Source organism: Camelina sativa, chromosome 16, assembly GCF_030686135.1.
Source record: "Camelina sativa cultivar CO46 ecotype springtype chromosome 16, ASM3068613v1".
Classification (NCBI taxonomy): Eukaryota; Viridiplantae; Streptophyta; class Magnoliopsida; order Brassicales; family Brassicaceae; genus Camelina; species Camelina sativa.
Window position 1 is genome coordinate 28093729 of NC_141895.1, and position 19950 is coordinate 28113678.

The 19950-nt window shown below is 37.6% G+C and overlaps 5 protein-coding genes and 1 pseudogene across 6 annotated transcripts; 3 read left to right on the forward strand and 3 right to left on the reverse strand.

Annotated features, from left to right (window-relative positions):
- Positions 1-1043: 1043 nt before the first annotated feature.
- Positions 1044-3008, forward strand: LOC104754049 (uncharacterized). The gene has a single exon (XM_010476210.2). It carries the CDS (start codon positions 1116-1118, stop codon positions 2883-2885), a length of 1770 nt encoding a protein of 589 aa, XP_010474512.2. The 5' UTR covers positions 1044-1115; the 3' UTR covers positions 2886-3008.
- Positions 3009-4253: 1245 nt separating this feature from the next.
- Positions 4254-6564, reverse strand: LOC104752457 (uncharacterized). Its single transcript, XM_010474599.3, has 5 exons — positions 5454-6564; positions 5133-5215; positions 4933-5044; positions 4713-4765; positions 4254-4640 (listed from the first exon to the last, which is right to left on the reverse strand). Exons 1-5 carry the CDS (start codon positions 6343-6345, stop codon positions 4497-4499), a joined length of 1284 nt encoding a protein of 427 aa, XP_010472901.2. The 5' UTR covers positions 6346-6564; the 3' UTR covers positions 4254-4496.
- Positions 6565-7801: 1237 nt separating this feature from the next.
- On the forward strand, positions 7802-11231 carry LOC104752458 (uncharacterized). Its single transcript, XM_010474600.2, has 5 exons — positions 7802-8318; positions 10022-10090; positions 10347-10409; positions 10503-10571; positions 10668-11231. Exons 1-5 carry the CDS (start codon positions 8025-8027, stop codon positions 10782-10784), a joined length of 612 nt encoding a protein of 203 aa, XP_010472902.2. The 5' UTR covers positions 7802-8024; the 3' UTR covers positions 10785-11231.
- A 35-nt stretch (positions 11232-11266) lies between these two features.
- Positions 11267-13873, forward strand: LOC104752460 (acetylornithine aminotransferase, chloroplastic/mitochondrial). The gene is made up of 3 exons (XM_010474601.3): positions 11267-11924; positions 12674-13108; positions 13218-13873. Exons 1-3 carry the CDS (start codon positions 11499-11501, stop codon positions 13740-13742), a joined length of 1386 nt encoding a protein of 461 aa, XP_010472903.2. The 5' UTR covers positions 11267-11498; the 3' UTR covers positions 13743-13873.
- A 460-nt stretch (positions 13874-14333) lies between these two features.
- Positions 14334-15275, reverse strand: LOC104754050 (ethylene-responsive transcription factor ERF084 pseudogene; annotated as a pseudogene). Its single transcript, XR_015583402.1, has one exon. The product of XR_015583402.1 is annotated as an ethylene-responsive transcription factor ERF084 pseudogene (transcript).
- Positions 15276-17579: 2304 nt separating this feature from the next.
- Positions 17580-19905, reverse strand: LOC104752461 (F-box/LRR-repeat protein 14). The gene is made up of 2 exons (XM_010474602.2): positions 19672-19905; positions 17580-19225 (listed from the first exon to the last, which is right to left on the reverse strand). Exon 2 carries the CDS (start codon positions 19212-19214, stop codon positions 17811-17813), a length of 1404 nt encoding a protein of 467 aa, XP_010472904.2. The 5' UTR covers positions 19215-19225; positions 19672-19905; the 3' UTR covers positions 17580-17810.
- Positions 19906-19950: the final 45 nt, after the last annotated feature.

Genomic DNA, 19950 nt, shown 5'->3' on the forward strand with positions numbered 1-19950 from the left:
GATGGTGTGTTTATTACTACTATTATATAGTTGACAAACAAAAAATTAAACCTTTTTATACGTAAAGTACTAAAAAAAAGATTTTCTATGAAAGCGTTAGTCCTTTACTTCTTTATAAAGAAGTTTAAATTAAAGTAAATAAATTGTTATAGTTGCAAGTTTGAATTTTATACAAGTTTTAGAATTAGATCTTTCATCATAAGATTAATAAATTTGTCTGTTTATATATAATTGGATCATGTTATATTATTAATTTATAAATAATATTCTCTCTATCTTTAAAAGATTGATGTTTTTATAAGTTTTTACACATTTTAAGAAAACAATGATTACTGAGTTTAAATACATTTTAAGAAAACAAAAAATATTATTATTTAATTTTAAACTAATAACAATTCAAAATTTAAAATATTTTTAATGATTACTATTTAAAGTTTATATAAAATATCAATTTTTGTGGGACAAAAAAATATTTTAAAACATTAATCTCAACAACAAATATTTTAAAACATTAATCTCAACGACACATATGGAGTAGTATAATGATAATGATGTGATGTTAGAGGAGAAGAATATAGAGAATGGATTGTGTAATCTTCTGGATAGTGTTGTTTGCATCGAGGCACAGTAATCCAAATGATTCGATTGGGTCACTGCGCGAATTCAATTCATGCGGGATTTTAGTGAACAAAACGACAAGTCGTGGTTTAAAGAGTGAATCCAATAAATATATTTTCTTTTTGAAAAATATACAAGAGACCACAAAACTCCAAAAAGTATGAGCATTATTCATGTGAACTTTCTTATGTCTGTCCTAGTCAACTTTAATTTACCGACACAAGTGGTCACTGACTAGTCCTACAGTTGAAAAAAAAAAACAACTTAGATTTATTGTTGGGCCAGATCAAGCCCAGTTTTGAAATTTTGAATGGCGTATTTATTGGCCTTTAATAAATAAAGTGGTTTATATATGATATATTGGGCCAGAATAAGCCCAAGTATGAAATTTAAAATCGGGATGTAAGGTTAAAAAAGTCAGCGGAGAAGAAAAGATCTATAACATTAGTTTTGAGACTCTCTGTTGAGCTGAGCAAATCTCGAGAGAGAATCAAAAGATGGATATACACTTACCAGAAGAATGTTGGGAATTGATCTGCAAAGCTATGGAAGAAGATGACCATCGATTCCTGGAATCAGTTTCAGTTGTATCGACCTTGTTACTCTCCATCATCAATCGCGTCCGCTCTACTTTCGTCATCACCGATCGAACTCTTCCTTCGCTCGATCGTCACCTCCTTCGTTTCCCTAACTTGAAGCGTATCAGGTTCTTCGACTTCCATCACGATCTCAATTCGACTCTTCTCCAGGTTTCTCGTTCCGGTTTAGATCTCGAATCGGTCGATGTGTCGCAGATGCGGTGTTTCCCAGATTTTGAGTCAAAATCGGGGACGACGACGATGATGATGATGATGAAGATGAAGGAATTGAAATGTTCCAGAGTTGGGGCTTTTCAAGATAGCAATCTGGTTTCCATCGGTGAGAGCTTCCCGTTCCTGGAGAAGCTCGACATAAGCTACCCCAATTCGATTCCAAGCCAAGTCTCTGATTCTGGGGTTATCAGTCTTTCCTCAAATCTCAAGGGTTTGTTGAAGATTAATATCTCCGGTAACAGTTTCATCACTGATAAATCTTTGATTGCTCTCTCTCGTAACTGTCTTCTCTTGAGAGAAATCATCATCCGTGACTGTGATTTCATTTCCTCTGATTCCATCAAGTTCCTTTTACACAATTCCCGCAACTTAGAGTCTCTTGCTATCAACGGAATCGGGTTGAGGCCCAGGGAGTCTCTCCCAAGCGATGCTTTCCGCTTTGCTCGTCGTTTGGTTGACCTTGATCTCTCCGATTCGTTTTTATTCGATGAGTTGCTCTGTTTCATTGCTGATGCCAAGTTGCCTCTAAAGAAGCTTCTTCTCTCCAATTGCCAGGGTTTTACTTTTGATGGCCTATCGTACTTGCTTTCTAAGTACCAAACACTGCTTCACTTGAACCTTAATGGAGCTAATTTCCTCTCTGATAATATGATTGTGAAACTAGCGATGTTCTTTCCGCGTTTAACCTTTGTGAACCTTAGTTTCTGTTCCAAGTTAACTGGTTTATCATTCTTTACCATCATCGAAAGATGTGTTTCCCTGAGGTGCATGATTATGGAAGGCACGAATTTTGGAGTGGAAGACTATGACAAGGAACTGGATATCAAGTCAAGGATCAAATTCTTGTACCTATCTAGAAACCACAATTTGCGTGACGAGTGTCTCGAGAGGATATCACGCCACTGCCCTTTTATAGAAAGTCTTGCCGTCGCGCAATGTCCTGGCATCACTAGAGATGGGATTCTTCATGTTTGGAGGAACTGTGGCGATCTAAGATCTTTGGATATCAGCAGATGCACTGGGATAAGGAGTCTTGGTGTAGTAGACTTTAAGCTTCCAAAGTTGGAGTCTTTGCGAGCATGTGGAACTTGGATTGACGACCAAGCCTTAGATATGATCAGCAAAAGATGTAGAGGGTTGTTGCATCTTGATCTTCAAGGATGCTTGAATGTGAGTTCAAAAGGGGTGAGGGAAGTTGTGCAGAGATGCATTCGTTTAAGAGAGATAAATCTTAAGTATTGTGAAGCTGATGATGGAATTTTCACTTGGATGGTTTTCGCTAATCCATCTCTTAGGAAAATCGTACCGCCATGTGGTTTTTCTCCAACTGAAAAACTTCAGAATTTCTTGCTCCGTCATGGATGTGTAATCTCCCACGATTCTTCTGAGTTGCTTTCTATAGCATACCGTGTCAATGGAAGGGATGATGACACATTGACTGGACTGATTATTTGAGCTGATAAAGTCGGATACTCGGATTCATTTCCCCACTTTACATGTATAATAAATCGTCCAGCCAAAGGCAGGCTTGGATTTTATTTGTTTATTTCAAATGTTCAAACATCTTCTTATTGTTTATCTTCCAATGATAGAAGTAACACAACATTGCAAATCAAAGCAAAGAGAAATAACAAAAAGTGAAAAGAAAAAAAAAAAAAAAAAAAAAAAAAAAAAAAAGGAAAAACATGAAAGTAAGGATCATCGAAATGTCATAAACCAAGGTGTGTATATATATCAGTCAGTCTCTTTCCGTTTTCTGAGTCTTATACCTCAAATACCGAATCATATCCTCAGGAACAGAGAATGTTAAGAAGGCTTGTCGGTGAGCTACATCAGCCATAAGATGATCTGCGACCACTTCTTCACTCTAGAAAGACCATTTAAAACATCCATTGCCTGTGTCACACTGCATATGTAATCTGGATGATTTTTGAGTGCATTTCGTGAAGAGCTACTCAAACCACTTAACTTTTTCATTCGGGATCCGCTTATACTTGCAGCTCTGCTTTGCCTCCCGTCCTTTGGTTTCTGCTCTAGCTCTACTAGTTGTTTCTTCTTGGGTCTTCCAGCTTTCCTCCGTTTTTCTTCCGTTGGAAGCTCTGTTATTGCAACTTGGCTTTGTGTTTCATCCTAGAATGATGCACAAAGTATCAGCTTAACAACATACCAATGCCATATTTCTTAATGGTAACAACAAATCCAACATAACAAGCCAGTTTATATTCTTTATCAAAATCAACCAAAACAGTCTATGGAAAATTTAGACTAATCGTTATGACAAACTAAAACGCTAGACACGAGTTGAAAAGGAGTAAACTTACAGGTTGCTCTCTCAGATATCGACGAATAGCAAACCTGTCAAACACATCGTCTGGATTCCTCGGCTGATCGACGAGAGGTTTCTCGGTAAAGGAGTTCGACGGTAATTGAGAGGGTAGTCTTGATGTAGACGTTGAGAAAATACGGATCAGAATTGGATTCAAGTGGAACCTTTGTATTGTTTTGGTATGAGAAGATGAAGCGCCATGACTGTTCTGTTTTCAATAACGGAAGAAGATGAAGTGGAAGTGAAACCGGGAAACTTGTAAATAAACCCCTAAAGTTTTCAATTGCTTTATTCCGGTTATATGTGAACCGATTTTGGTTGCTACAACAGTTGATAACCGGGTTAAAGTAACGGTTTAGTCTCTACTCTAATAAACCACCGCTGACTTTTGAACTTTGAATCCTTATTTGGTAAAAAAGCCATTGATGAAGATTCATCAACCTTAAGGTCGAAGAAGATAAACTGGAAGTAAAGATAGAAGCTTTGAGAAAGATATGTTCGAGAAGTAAGTTTATTATTATCACATTCCAAGTATAAAGACAATGTCAAAGAAAGTAATATCCCACAACTTTTTTTGTTCTCTACTCGCCAAAACAGCCTGCAACAATAAACTCTAATAGAACAACTTTCCTCCCCAATATGATTTGATAAGAGAACCCACATTATCTCTTTTGCCAAAATGAAAAGAACAAAGAGAGAGTACTGAGATCACAATTCTATGATGTCACTTGCACAAAATTTTAACACTTGTAATCTGGGTTGTCACGAAGGCCGAGTTTTGACAGTGAAAGGCAGTAAGAATCCCAGTCCGTTCGTCTCATGTACTTCAACAGTTTCTTCCGTCTCTGCACCATTGCTATAAGTCCCTTTCGCGAATGCTTGTCCTAAGGTTATAAGGATGCAAGATCAGGTTACCGTAGAAAACCACAGCAGGTAGCTCCAGATAGAAAGATTACCTTTTTATGTAGAACAGAGGACAGATGCTTGATCTTAGTGGTCAGTTGTGCCACTAGAAAGGAAAAATAATAAAGATCACTAAACCAGCAATTTGTGACATTTTTTGTCCTCAAAAACAACGACTGCAATGACCTATTGTTTAGCTGCTAAATGTAGCCTCAAGAAATGTAAATGATATTGAATAGCTAAAGCCACCTTTGATCAAAACATCTCAGTTACCTTGAACACGTGCAGAACCACAATCTGATTCTGACATCTTGAACTCATCCCGGACCTTTGCAAGTTCGATTTTCATCTTCTCCGCAGAAGACATGTTATCCGGATGGAAATACTGCATTTTGAATTTACACATGCATATTAACATAATCAATGCCAAAAATTCTTATAATAGTTGAGAATCGAGAAGAAAAAAGACTTACAGTTTCAACTAGCTGCTCGTTCGGAGGCTCGAGCTTATACTTAGGGGTGCCATCTAAGACTCCCCAAATATCAAATTTCTGAACTGCAAGCAAATTAACCTTCCAATCAAAATCACAACAAGCGACAACAAATCAAAATCAAGAACTCAGCAACAACCTCAAAATCCCCAAAGCATAAAAAAAAAAAAAAAAAACCAACACTTTACTGTCGAACTGTAAAGCAACTTGATCACACCAGAGTGTTTGAGATTGTAACAAAACATTCAATTATACATACACACAAGGAAAGACTAATGAGAGTGGTCGGGGCTCGGAACCTACAGGGTGCAGATTTCTGAGCTTCCGCAGCCTTGGCTTTTTGAATCTCAGACCTCAACTCTTTGACGATTGAGGGATGCGCTGAACTCGTTCTCTGTGCATGTTCCTCTTCCATCGCCCTAAGCTTAACAAGCCTCTGATTCAGCTCCTGTAGTGAGAACCAACCTTGTTCTTTCTTTCCTTCTGGTCTATGCAATCTTAGCTTCTCTCCCAATTCGTAAGGATCATAACTCTTGTAAAACTCCGATTTCATCTCCTCAGCGTCGTCGTTCCCTTGTTCTAATTCCTCCGCGAAGACTGAATGTGGCAATCCTTCTCCTCCGATTACATTTGAACGGAGATTTGTATTGAATTGCGTCTTCATAGTGTTCTGTAACCCAGATAAACTGGCCCATTTGCCTTCTTGTGGTCTCATCTGCCTTAAGTTCTCCTTTACTCTTGCAAATGACGTCCCCTCGATTTTACGATTCCCATACGAATCTCCAGATTTCGATAACACATTCTGTTTGTAAACATCCTGCCAATCCCTAGGCGGCGGAGCTGCTTCTCTGCTTCGGAACTCGTTCAGATTCCTCCTGATTTCCTGAATTCGGCCGCCGATTTGGATACCGGAGAGCGACGGCGATGGATTTTGAGCTTTGCCATCGAACCTGGCGAACTGTCTCCTCCCATCCTGAGGCTGACTCTGTTTCAGGCTGCTTTTGATACCACTGAAGTATGAAGGGATTTTGAAATCCGACGGAGGCGAAGATGACGGTGATTGAGAGCGATGTTCGCTAGATTCGTTCCCGTCTTGAGGAGATGACGAAGAGGAAGAGGAGGAGGTTGAGAAAAGGTGAATGAGAGATGGATTAGAATGTAGCCTTTGCTTAGGTCTGGCGAGATGAAGCGCCATTGAAACTGATCTTGGCGGCTCCTGAAGCTTTTATTAGGGTTTTGTGGGTGTGTACCGTCGCAGCGTAGATGATGAACATGGAGGAGCCGTTTCAAGTGAGAAATGCAAATGATGGTCTCCGTTCGGTTATCTATTAAACCGGAATTGATCTGGCGATTAAGTAAACCGGATACGAAAGAAGGGACGGCCGACGGTTTGTTTGCTTTTCGCCCTTTCGGTAAAAGTGAAAGTCAAATGGGAACTACTACTAGTAACTATCATCATCATCATTACTGACTCACTTGAGATGAGTAAACCTTACGTAAGTGAGGTCAGAAGGTTCGATTCGCCAGGTCTTTTTGTTCTTAGGCATTCTTATATTTTTAACTAAGATTAAACATTAGATTACATTATCTGGTGTGACATGTATTTAAGGAACATAAAAAAAAAAAAAAGGTATTTGACCTGTGTATGTAGCAATTTTTTCTTAAATGCTACATCCGGTTCAGATGAAATTCGAATAATTTCAGTAAAATAGCAGATGATACCGTGTTATCATGTTACCGTGTCGACGAAAAGTAAAAATGTTAGTTCACTGACTAGCTTTTTCGTACAATCGGGAACTATAAAATAAAACTTTTTCGAGAGAGAGACGTACGTATGTGTTCTACTAATACGAATACTGACCCTTCTTAACCAAGACAGTGTATTTGCAAGAATACATTTTCACGACACGTGTTCTTTACACTTTGGTGTTCAAACAAAAAAAACACTTGCAAACTACTCCATTTTAACTGATACGTGTCTAATACAAGAAATTCAAACCCTATGGCTATTGGTATGTATGGTTCTATTTTTTTTTTGTTTCAACATAGACCTTGCTTCCCCATTTTAAATTTGCCTATGTAAATTAAATACGGTATATCTCCAAAACACCTTCCATTAATTCAATATTTATTCTTTTTGTACAAATTAGAGTTTCCCTATTACCTTAGCATAAATGATGACAGTCTTGGATATTTCCATACTCGGGGAGTATTCGGTTAGGAAGGAGTTGAGGTGACCAAGAAATTGAATAGTCATCAATGCAAGGGTAACCAAAAAAAAAACTAAATTCAGCAATCCAAATAGCAAATTCGACCATATTTTCATAAATTAACATAAAAATACTACTATGTGTATTTTCTAGAAATAGAGAATATGTCTCGTGCGTGTGAATACTCTAATGTTGTTGTAGCTAGTTGTTTCTTTCTAGCAAGACATCCCTATTCTTTTTCCAAACTCATGTTTTACAACAATAGCATCTTTAAACTAACGAAATCACTATGGGAAGTTCCAAACTTTGAACAACTACTACAGTTTCAGTTTGGATTGATTCTCGCGCATGTAAAACATATCTTACATTCATTCCAACACACGATTAATAAAAATAAAAGAAGCTTGCCACAAATGGTCTATGCCACGTATGTTATCAAGAGGGTCCTACACTTATCAAGAAAGAGAAATATAAAAAATATATAAGTTTCTTTTTTTGCAATCTCCCATTAATATAAATACACTGTGCAAAATAAAAGACTCAATATATATATATACAAATCCACCCCCCCCCCCATTACCTTTGTTGCCACAGAGATTTCTTCTTCTCTACTTTTTCGCCACCATCTCTTTCTCTCTCTCTATCTCTCTCTTAACTTTCAACTATGTCCGGTGAAAACTGGATTCTAGTGGCCATGTCCGACGATTCCTTGGTGGCTGAGGCGCTGCTTTGTCTCCGCCACTCCGAACCGAAGAAGAGCGTCGTCGAGGCGTCCCCTCTCAAGCTGAAATGGAGCGTGCGTCAACGTAGATCGAAGAAAGGAGACCAGACGCGTGCCAGCCCCACCACTCCACTCTCCTGGAGCGGTGCCACGTCTCTTAGCGGCGGCGGCGGCACCGTGGAAGGTCTCGAGGAGTCTAGTGCCGCCGTAAAACCTTCTGAGGCCGCTAGATCTAAGGTTTGTCCGGTCATTTCGCTCGATCTTTTTTTTGTTGGCCTATCCGATTTGAAAGCTCCTCGACGCTCGTATGTGTTGTTTTTGCGTGTATATAGCCCTCGTGATGCGGCGTTTTTGCACTGTCATGTTATTTTTTTTTTCCTTTTTCGTGATAATACTTCTGTCGAGTTTTTTTTCTTTGTTCGTTTTGGTTGATCTATTGCCTATTATGCCCTTGCCCTTTACCCACATGACGAGACGTTTTTAGTTGTTCGCTTGTGGGTATTTTCGTCAATTTAGGATCCACGATCGTCTTCCTAAGCTGATCATCATGTAGGTACACCGACTTTTTGTTGACCGAAATACCCCTCCACCTTGGTGGACACAACTCCAATTTAGGCAATCTCATGTTTTTCTTTCTCTCTTCTATTTCTTTGGTTGTCTTCTTGGAAACACTTCCATATATTTTCAATTCGGTGATCTCTGCTTTTTTTTGCTCTTTTGCAACAAAAAGAGTCACGTTTTCCCACTTTTGTGCATCTCTCTCTCTCTCTCTCTAGTCTACTTTACGGAAAGACTAGAAAGCCCTCACCTCAAGGGAGAGAGGTCTTTTTGGGTCAAATCAGCGTTGTAGACTTCAATGCTAATAACACATTCAATATCATTACGATGCTAATGCCCGAAATTAACCCTTGTCATCGGATGAGCTCTTTCACACGATAAAGGGTATATAAGTCAATGCGAGAGATGATCGCTGGCGTTATTTATACAAATTAGAGGGGAGGTTTGGGAGGCGTTTTCGTGGAATTGAATTTAAAGATCAGAGAGTATGAGTGGATTAGGTACGTGTGTGGTAGGGTTTAGTGGGGAGGGCAGTTATCTGATGTGCCGCAGTCGACAGTAAAGTCTTAAGGACTCAGTTTCTTACTGGTCAAAGTCCTCAGTTGTTGCAACGTATTGGCTGGCTCCCTCTTATTTTTGTCCGTAGGATTTTTTTGGTCTCATCAGTCTTATTAGAAGAGTATTAGTCTGTTCCTTTTTGTACTTTTTTTACTTTTTCGCAAAATTTAGTTAAGATTTGTTTTCTGATACTTAAGTTGACTTTGATCGGTGGTTTATAAATTTGAAAAACCGTAGTAAAAGTCGTAAGAAAAAAATAAATACTTTTTCAAAAGAAAAAAATAAATGGAATTTTTGGGTTTAATAAAAAAAAAATTGTTAATAGGGACAAGTGGTGGTGGTATGGAGAATACGTGACACTAGTTTGGGTTGGAGGAGAGGGCAAAGCATGACGTGTGAATGTGACGACCAAACACACACGCGTTAAAGTCTCACAAGTCACGCTCCATTCACGTGTCTGTTTTTTTTTAAATTAAAATTTTACTAAATATTTTTGCTCTTCTATTTTTTTTTTTTTTCCCCTTTGAGGGGCACAAGTAGTTGACCAAGAAGATTCTTCTGAAATTTAGGATCTCTAAGTTATAGTTGTTATATTTGTCATTATACTGATGAGATGATTCTTTTATTTCCACTCTATCGTGCCTCTAAAGTCTCTTTGTAACGGTAGGTGTTGTGATTTCTTTATAAAAATGATATAGTATACAAAACTAAAATTGTTTTTATTGTATTAGTTTGGTGTGATTATTGATTATTTTAGTTAGCTTTATCTGGTGGTGTTGTGTGTCTTAAGCCATAATCTGATCTGTTTTTGTTTTGGTGTCCAGATTTCTCAAACGAGTGCAATAACAACAATAGCAACAACCACCCTTTTGAAGAGATCAAGAAAGAAAAAGGTAATAATAACACAAAAGATATTGTTTCTTTAAGAGTCTGTCACTGTTTAAGATAATGTTACTAGTTTTAGCCCAGACATGGAGCAATTGTGACCAAGTTCATGGTCATGGCTTGTTTTAAATTTGTCGACACATGTTGTCTAAGCTCCGCTTTAGGTTTTTTTTTTCTTTCTAAATTAGGACGGATATGGTTTACATTTTAGACGATTCGAACCCTCTTTTTTCTTCTAATTAATGAATGTGTGATTGTTGACAGACTTTGGCTGAGCTTAAAGAAGAAGAGATCATGCTCTTGAAGGAAAGTAACGGCCTGAAAAATGTATAACCTCCACTTTGGCCTTGTTTCATATATCTCTGCATACCAAGTCCACGTTCTAATCTTAGATTTCGTTTATTCCTTCTCTTGAATCAGGAATTGGCAGGTATGCGCGATTTGGTTGAGCAACAAAGAGAAAGAAACAAAGCTCTAAAGAAGATGAAGGTGAGCCCATCTTTCTCCCTCTTCTAAACAGTCACTCATTCATTATATACAGAACATAAAACATGTAACTCAATCATATATTATATATGTATGCAGGCTGAATCACAATCTGCCTTATCCTGCAAACTTGCTTTCGAACAAGGTTCCTCCTTCTTGCTCCCTGACCTAAACATGCCTATAGATAACGACCCGAGCCCTGAAGTTGTCTGCTGAACGGGCGAGATGATCATTCTTTTGTTTTTCCCAGCACAAAAACTATACCACTATACCTCCTTCCACAAACATGTTCTTTTCTTTTAACTGGTAGTAACTATATGAATATGAAGAACGTAGATTAATCCTATATATATATCATCCTTCACCCCATTTCCCGTGGACGCTGAAGAAGATTCGCCTGTAGGTGTGAAGTGGTTCGAGTTTATGGTCACGTGTTGTCTGACATATTTTCTTCTTTAGCCTGGTAGTAAGATTTTTGCTGACATTCTCCTAAATGATTCTTATCTGTCTCCCATTGTCTTAGAATGAGATGTAATTATCTACATAGATAATAGATGTACACTTGTTCTTCTTCTTTTTTTATTTTTATCTCTCTGGTAAGATGTATTGCAAGATTACATCGACTTTTATAATCAATGTAACATGTTACAAAACATTTTACTATTTTGTAACTCTCACCGTCTCACCGAGGACTATATAAAATATGTGTCTCTCGCAGCCTTCATAACTCTTGCTAATTTCAGTTTATAGGAATGAATACTCACTGAAACACATTTGTCTTTACTCTTGAGTGAGAGTAATAACGAAATTCTAATTTTATTGAAGTAATAATAATAAATCGTTAGTAGCCTTAAAACCCTAATAAGATTTAAACTTCAGTTTTTGTCACCGGACGCATAAACAACGAAAGTGATATTTCACCAGACGAAAATGGCGTCGTCTCTTGGCCAGATCACCCTACCACGCGCGCCGTCATCGGAGATTGGCCTCTTACGCCGTCGATTTGATCGACCGATGATCAGGACCCGGATCGGATTCAATGGTCGGATTGCGAGCGTATTGACTAACAACAAAGCAGGGGAGCAAGCTGGGGTGTCGGCAAAAGCAAGTGTGAGCCAGAAGGTGATCGAAGAGGAAGCCAAAGTTCTCGTGGGTACCTATGCGCGTGCTCCGGTGGTGCTCTCAAGTGGGAAAGGTTGTAAATTGTTTGATCCAGAAGGGAAAGAGTATCTTGATTGTGCATCTGGAATTGCTGTGAATGCTCTTGGCCATGGAGATCCTGATTGGCTTCGTGCTGTCACTGAGCAAGCTGCTGTTCTTGCCCATGTCAGCAATGTCTATTATACCATTCCTCAGGTATAGATTCTTTCTGTTGTGATGGTTGGAGAATCCCATGTTTTAGTAAAATTTGCAATTTACTGAAATTTTTGTCACTTGTGGCGAAAGATTGAAACTTCCGTTGTTTTTTTATCCTCTGTGTGATTGAGGTATGACCTATTGAAAGATGCTAGGAAATGTGGAATTAGTCTTCTACTTATATGTATGTGTTCTTTCACTCTGAGATTTCATCAAATTGGATGGTTTCTCTATTCCCTTCCTTAAGAAATAACTATGAGAAACTTCTTTTCTAAGTGCTAGTATTTCTGATTTCTTTGAAGCAATAAACATGCTCACTCACACATACACATCTATATATTGGTGCCTATCCGTCAGCTTCACTGGTTAATATTATTTACTACTTACACTTGGATCTCGCTCTGTAGATGAGGTTTCATGCTCTGTGATTTCTTTTATTTCCAGCCATTGAGAGTGTTTTAGGATGATATTATAGGACAACTTAGTAGTTACACCAGTAAAAGTTTAGTCTTTGTATAGATAATTATGTGACATTCCTGATCTTGACAATGCGTGAATCTCCTCTAGTAAACCCCAACACCAATTCTCAGTGCTATTTCATAGAAATGTATCTGCAAAAGTCTGGACATTGCTAATTTTTACATAAGAGAATTTTTTGACATCAATGTATGATCTTAGTGTATCTTCATGCTCATATATAATACGTCATATACATTGCTAAAATCTGAAATTTTTTAACTTCTCTGCAGATAGACCTGGCGAAACGCTTGGTGGCAAGTTCTTTCGCAGACCGTGTATTCTTTTGTAACTCTGGAACAGAAGCCAACGAAGCAGCCATCAAGTTTTCAAGAAAGTTTCAGAGGTTCACCCATCCTGAAGACAAAGAAGTTGCGACAGGCTTCATCGCCTTTACAAACAGCTTCCATGGTAGAACCTTAGGAGCTCTTGCCTTGACAAGCAAAGAACAATACAGAACTCCTTTCGAGCCCATCATGCCAGGTGTAACATTCTTGGAATACGGTAACATTCAAGCGGCCACAGACCTTATCAGCTCAGGTAAGATAGCTGCAGTGTTTGTGGAACCTATTCAAGGAGAAGGAGGGATTTACTCTGCTACAAAAGAGTTTCTGCAATCTCTGCGCACTGCTTGTGATGCTGCTGGATCTCTTCTTGTCTTCGATGAGGTATATATGTACTCTACTTTTCCTCCAAAATTCATCTCAAATTTTCTTCTTTTGTTTCTACTTTTGTAGTTTTGCCAATTGGTTCTGCCTCAACTGGTTCATTTCCCAGGTTCAATGTGGTTTGGGTCGAACGGGTCTTATGTGGGCTTATGAAGCATTCAACGTAACTCCTGACATAATGACTGTGGCAAAACCTTTAGCTGGTGGTTTACCTATTGGAGCGGTGCTAGTGACTGAAAAAGTTGCAACGACCATAAATTACGGAGATCATGGAAGTACATTTGCAGGCAACCCTCTTGTGTGTAATGCAGCCATTGCAGTTGTTGATAAAGTATCGAATCCCTCTTTCTTGTCCAGTGTCTCAAGTAAAGGTCGATACTTTAAAGACCTGCTGGTGAAGAAACTTGGAGGAAACTCACACGTGAAGGAAGTGAGAGGCGAAGGGCTTATCATAGGAGTGGAACTCGATGTACCCGCTAATTCACTGGTCAATGCTTGCCGAGATTCGGGTCTTCTGATTTTGACAGCAGGGAAAGGAAATGTCGTCAGGATTGTTCCTCCGTTGGTTATATCGGAGGAGGAAATCGAACGTGCGGTTGAGATCATGTCCCAAAATTTGTATGCGCTTGATTGAAGCTATTGTAAGAGAAATGATGTGGGACTGAAGAACAAGGAATATTTCATATTCGACCTTGTATTAATTTAGCCTCAAGTGTACCGTTAAATAGTCAAACAATTGAAAATAAATTGACGTTTCAATCTAAATCCTTAGGGTCAAGAAAAACTAAATCCTTCTGAATCTTGGCAGTGTGTGGTCGCAGCCAAACTAGCCAAAGTATCATATTTCAATATATCCTAGGAATCTAATAAAATTACAGACATATATATTACACACACATGTATATATGACTGTGTTAGTGTATATATAGAAAAGTTCCGTACCAGTATTACTTAACTTTTGTAGCTTTCAGTTCAGTTTCAGCTAAGCTAAGCTAAACTAGTTCCTAAGATTTTTTTTCTGCAGAAACAGGACCTATGGTTCTACTATTCATCAAAAAGTTACTGATCCCATGATTTATGCACCCAGCTTCTATATCATAGGTTAATAATAACTACCTCTACATGACTCATTAACAGTTCATATTTTATATAGACACTGAAGCTTTAGTCAGTTTCATATAATTTTAGACCAATGTATAGTCATCTATCAAAAGTAAAACAAACGGATAATATATAAAGGCAACTACTAGTTACGATATATGTCCAACAGACTACAAGATTATGGCCTTCACCAACAGCCAAAAAACAACAACAACAACAAGAAAAAACAATACAATGCTAATGAAACAAGAGAACTACTCAAACTACAAGTGATTTATCACCTTTTAACACAACCCTAAACCCAACTTCAAGTCAAGCTCTAAACCCATTTTGTCAAGATTATTAAAAGAACTAGTCACATTTGGATGACTAGTAGAAGAAGTTATGATATTGGCATCACCGAACAGTTGTGCAACCGAAGTGACTTTAACACACTTCCTCGCATTCACTCTTTTCTTCTTCTTCCTCCTCCTATTCTCCTCCGTCGTGGAGGACTGAGTCTGAGCTGCTATCTCCTCCGGAAAGAGCGGAGGGATCACGAAGTTGGTCTTGGCTTTCGTCCCTCTGAGCCTCCTCGCCGCCGCGTCATACGCACGCGCCGCTTCCTCCGCCGTATCGAACGTTCCTAACCAGTGTCTGCACCGCCCTATCCTGTCTCTTATCTCCGCCGACCATCTCCCCCACGGCCGTTTTCTCACTCCCATGAATCCTCCGTTCTTCTGCGGCACCTTCCGCCACGGCTTCACGCCACCGCCTTGGACCTCTGACGCAGGGACTTTGTTGTTGTCACCGAACAGAACGTTTTCGCCAACCACGGCGGCGATGGAATCGTCCATGACTCGACGAGAGTTGTCGAGTTCTTGGTTTGGGTTAGGAGAGAAAAGAGAAGAGATGTCGAATGAAGTGGCTCCGTTAGAGGGTTCTTTCGCTGCCATCATCACATCAGAAAACAGAGTTTCCGTTTCAGAGAAGCTTTGACGGGTTTCAAGTATGGAGCGCAAATCATCGGTGTTTTCCATTTTTTATTTGTACTGAAGCTTTCTATGCAAAATCTTTTGTGTTCGGTTTGTATAAGTTTAAAAAAATGATGTGTACTTTGGTACCTCTTTATAGCGAAAAATATCTATTTAATTGATTTATTCAAAAATGATTTAACTGTTTTCAGTTTTTTTTTCTTTCCCTAATCTATTTCTTAGAATATTTTAATTTTTACTAATTAGTAGTTTAGTACTAGTTGGGAAGAAAAATACAACTATAAAAAGATTTATAGTAATAAAGTTACTTTGTTTAGTGAGATAATTAAAAGATACTGCTGTCAATTTCGATAGGACGGTAAAATCTTTCACATTTATGCACCTGTCCTTTACAGTGCCAAGATGAAGTTTGTACCTTTTGTTTTCGATAGAGGAAGACAAACTTTTAACTTTTCATTTTTAAATCTTTTCATTTTCTCAAAACATTTTCTTGATAGTACCAACCTTGGAATAAAGTAAGTGGCATGGACCACATGGTCATGGAAGAACTAGGGAATAATGAAAATAATTTTTAATCCTAATGTGAATTATTGTGTATCTCATTATCATCTAATCTAATAATATCTATAACCAGAATTTTTCTTTTTGTATCTCATTATTTGACAACTTGCATCATACTTGCATCAAGTATACACTTGCATCATACGGTAAAGAGTGTAGATTAAGGGATAAGCTGGACATTGACAAAGACATTAAATCTCAGGAAAGCATCAATGGCAAATCGTGTGTTCTTTAGTCCAAACGATTTGACTTTGGTTGAAATGACATCCGTTGGATTGCGTAAGGCGCGTGATTTCTTCTTAATTCATGGACTCATGCTGCTCGCGTCAACAGACACGATTGTTTGATTACAATTTTTTGCTTTTAATTAGTAGGGTTTAAAGTTTAAACTTACACTTAGCATATATATATATATATATTAATAACATCTACACTATTAAACACACAATGTAAAGCATGTGGGATAAATGAATGATAATAGAAAGATAAATCTTGAGGAATCCTTTGGTTTCTTTTAACCTAAGAGCATCTCCAACAACACTCCTCATTTTGAAGAGAGCAAATCATTAAAATGAAGATTTGAGGGTTGTTTGCTCTAACAATAACTCCTCAAAAAAAAATTTAAAAGTTAATTAATTTGTAATATAGTCCTCAATGTTTCTAAAATTCACTAATAATGATAGAAACTTATAAATAAATCTATAACATATATTTTCTATATTATACAACATAAAATATTCTTTATTTTATTATACAATACACATTATTACATAATAAAAGATACATGATAATATAAATTACATACATAATGATTAAAACTTTCATATAAATATATATATAAAACACAATAAAAATTATATCAAACAATATTAAAAAATATAATACCTTATATGATAAAACAAAATAATATGTTATTTTAAAAAAACATAAAAGAAAATTACATGTAAAAGAATAAAATTATTCAATATAACTATTTTCATAGTGCTCCCATATATGATAAATTATTGCATTATTGTTGTAAATTTTTTTTTGTAAATAGTATATCTTTTATATATCAATAATTTTAATTTAGTATGTTTGACTTTATATAGGTATATATATTTATAACACTTGAATTTGATAAAATAATTTGTAAGATATATATATTAGAAGGACTAAAATAAAATTTGTAAAAATATTTGAGGGTTTCAATAGTGCACCTTCAAATATTTGAGAGTGTGTTGGAGTTGCTCTAAGTGAATCGTAGATCTTCAAAGTTGTTCCTTTAGTAGTTGATCTTCAATCCTTCATAATCTCCAAAGAGCTATCAAATCATATAAAAGTTAATATTAGATACGTTTATTTGGTAGAATACAACGTTAAAAGTCGTAGAGTTGAATATCTTAAAATCTGTTTGACAATAATTTAAAATTACATTTTCAAAGATTAATATATGGTTTTAGTAGACAACACAATCATAAACTATTTTTTTTCAGAGAATTATAAATTTGACCGAAACTTCTAAAAAACAAAATTGACCTTAGAAATGATGAGTACGTTTGGGAAGATGTAAAACAGTTTTGGGATTGAGTGAGATGATGAAAGTTTTATTACCGACAGAAGATCTTAAAAGTGTCAGACGAAGTCACTCCAGTTGAACAGAGGATCTTTAACTGATCAAAAAGAAAGAAAGTTGTACTTGCGTTTAGACGTGGCCAATAACAATTGCGAAATATGGAAAAATCTTCCAAAAAATCTTCAGAATGACTTGTTTAATTAGCTCATGGATTAGAAAGATATCAGTCAAAAACTTTTTAACATTTTTTCTTGAATTATGTAATGTGTATGACGCGATATTTATACAGTAACCCGTCATTGAATTAAAAGAGTAATAACAACGTTACGTCATCCAAGGAGCCTACTACAGAGTACAGACACTACACTACACACCCGCATTACGTCATCTTAAACTCGATCGACACGACGTCATCTCCACGAGGCCCATTAGTAGTACTTTCTGACCACAACTAAGACCGAATGAATAGTAAGTAATGTAATAATGTACATACGAAGAGAATAATGCGCTCTCAATACATCCATGACAAGTCTTGCCTGAAAGATACAGACGATGCAGCATCATGAACACCTCTTCTAGAAACCTGAGGACAATCTTCAACCACAAGCAACTCCAGCTTCTGAGATCCAACTAGTGGTCTCAGTCCCTCGTCTGTAACTCCTACACATTTTGATAGTTTCAACACACTGAGAGAAGGAAACTGGCTTGCCAGGATCAAACCCTCGTCGCTCACTTCCTGGCAGTGGACAAGCTCCAAGATCTCTAGATTCTGAGCTGAACATAAGGCCTCCATCCCCATGTCATTGAAAGAACAAACATGGTCAAGAGAAAGCTCTCGAATCGGGCATTTCTCCATCAGTGTGATTATCCCCTGGAGGCTGAAAGAGAAGAGCGAAGGGAATTCCCCGTCTGAGAAAGAGATCTTGAAACGTTCGAGCTGAGAGCAGTGTTGAGCTATGGCACTGAGGCTTTCATCTGTTAATCTTAGGGTGATGTTGTTTAATAAAGGCAGGGTAAAATCGGATGGTACGCGGAGTGAGATGCTTCTGAGGTGTTTAGCTTTCTGAACCAATGCTAAGATGTCTGAGTCGCTGACACCGATACACATATCCAGATGAAGCTTCTCCAGGTTCTTGCAATTTCGAAACACACAAGCTAGCCCTCTACCGGGAGCTATGATGCAGTTACCAAGGCTGAGCTCCACTAGATTGTCACAAGGAACCAACTGTTTAGGCCACCGTTCCACAGCTACTTGATCATAAACCTTCATGTACCTGTAATTAGCATCTACCTCAAACTGCAGACTCTTCAGCTTCCTCCAGCTGCTCCTCAGCTTGATTAAATCACCTTCCCCAATGGCTCTGCAGTTCTTGATGCAGAGTTCTTCTAAAGTCTCAAGCTTTCCGAAATACTCCAACCACTCCACACTTGCAACGTTTAGGCAACGAACGAGATGAAGTCTCCTGAGTTTCTTGCAGCCAACAGCGAGTGACAATACACCACAACCAGTGATCCTTGGAGCGAAGTTTAACACTAAAGAAGAAAGCTCTGGACACGAGGACAAATGACGGATGCCAACATCGGTGATGAAGGTGCAGTAGCTAAGAGTGAGATCAGTGAGAGAAGGACAGTTAGTGGTGAGGACAAGAAGGCCTTGATCGTCAAGTTGTTTCCCCAGTTTTGACATCCAACCTGAGTATATAATCTCAACTTTGGACAGATTTGGAAACCTCCTGGAGAGAGAAAGCAATGCATCAGTTGCGGGAACTAAACCGCAGCCGACACGCAGAGAATATCGTTGGTCGTTGTCAAGGGAATAGAAACGCCTGCATGAGAGTGAAACCGAGTTTCTGTCACTGGTGGTATGAAGCTTACTGAGAATGTCCCAAACTAAATGGTCTGGCAATTCATCCATTTGTCTATCCTCTGTGAACAAAACAAAAAAGATGAAAGCCAAACATGTCAATTAGTAAAGAAGATTCATCTTATTCATTATTAGAGAAAGTGTAACAAAATTAACCATGAAAAGACAAAACAGAGCAAATTGTTTGGTGTGATCTCATCTTACGAATATCCCAAATGAAAACTCAAAAGTTGGTGTGATCTCATCTAATTCTAAAAGAGATGAGAAATTGTCGAGGAACAAAAATAGTAAGATGCTCAGGAATTAAAAAAAAAAAAAACAGAGGAAAAACACAGCAGTGATGATGTCTAAACTATTGTCAATTATTATATAATTCACAAAAGCAAGATTAGATTACTTGACCACCGAACATAATGAATAATCAAGAACACTAGATAAACAAAAATCACATCATTGGTTTAATCGATTGAAGGCACATAATCAGAGAGAAAAGAGAAAAAGATCTCACCGGAAAACTTGATCAGGAGAAGAATTCTGGGAGAATATCAAAAAGTAGAGACGGTTTGACCTTTTTTTTTTTTTTTTTTTAATGTTTGTTTGGTTAACTCACTCATCACAAAGATTGAAGAAGAATCAAACGATCCATTTTACTTTTATTTAATTCATTCCCCCCCCCCCCCCCCCCCCCCCCCCCCCCCCCCCACTCGGCGTCGGATAAGGACTAAATAAACGTCAGGAGACTGATTACATAGAAAAATCTATTTTTAAAAAAAGTATTATTAATTCT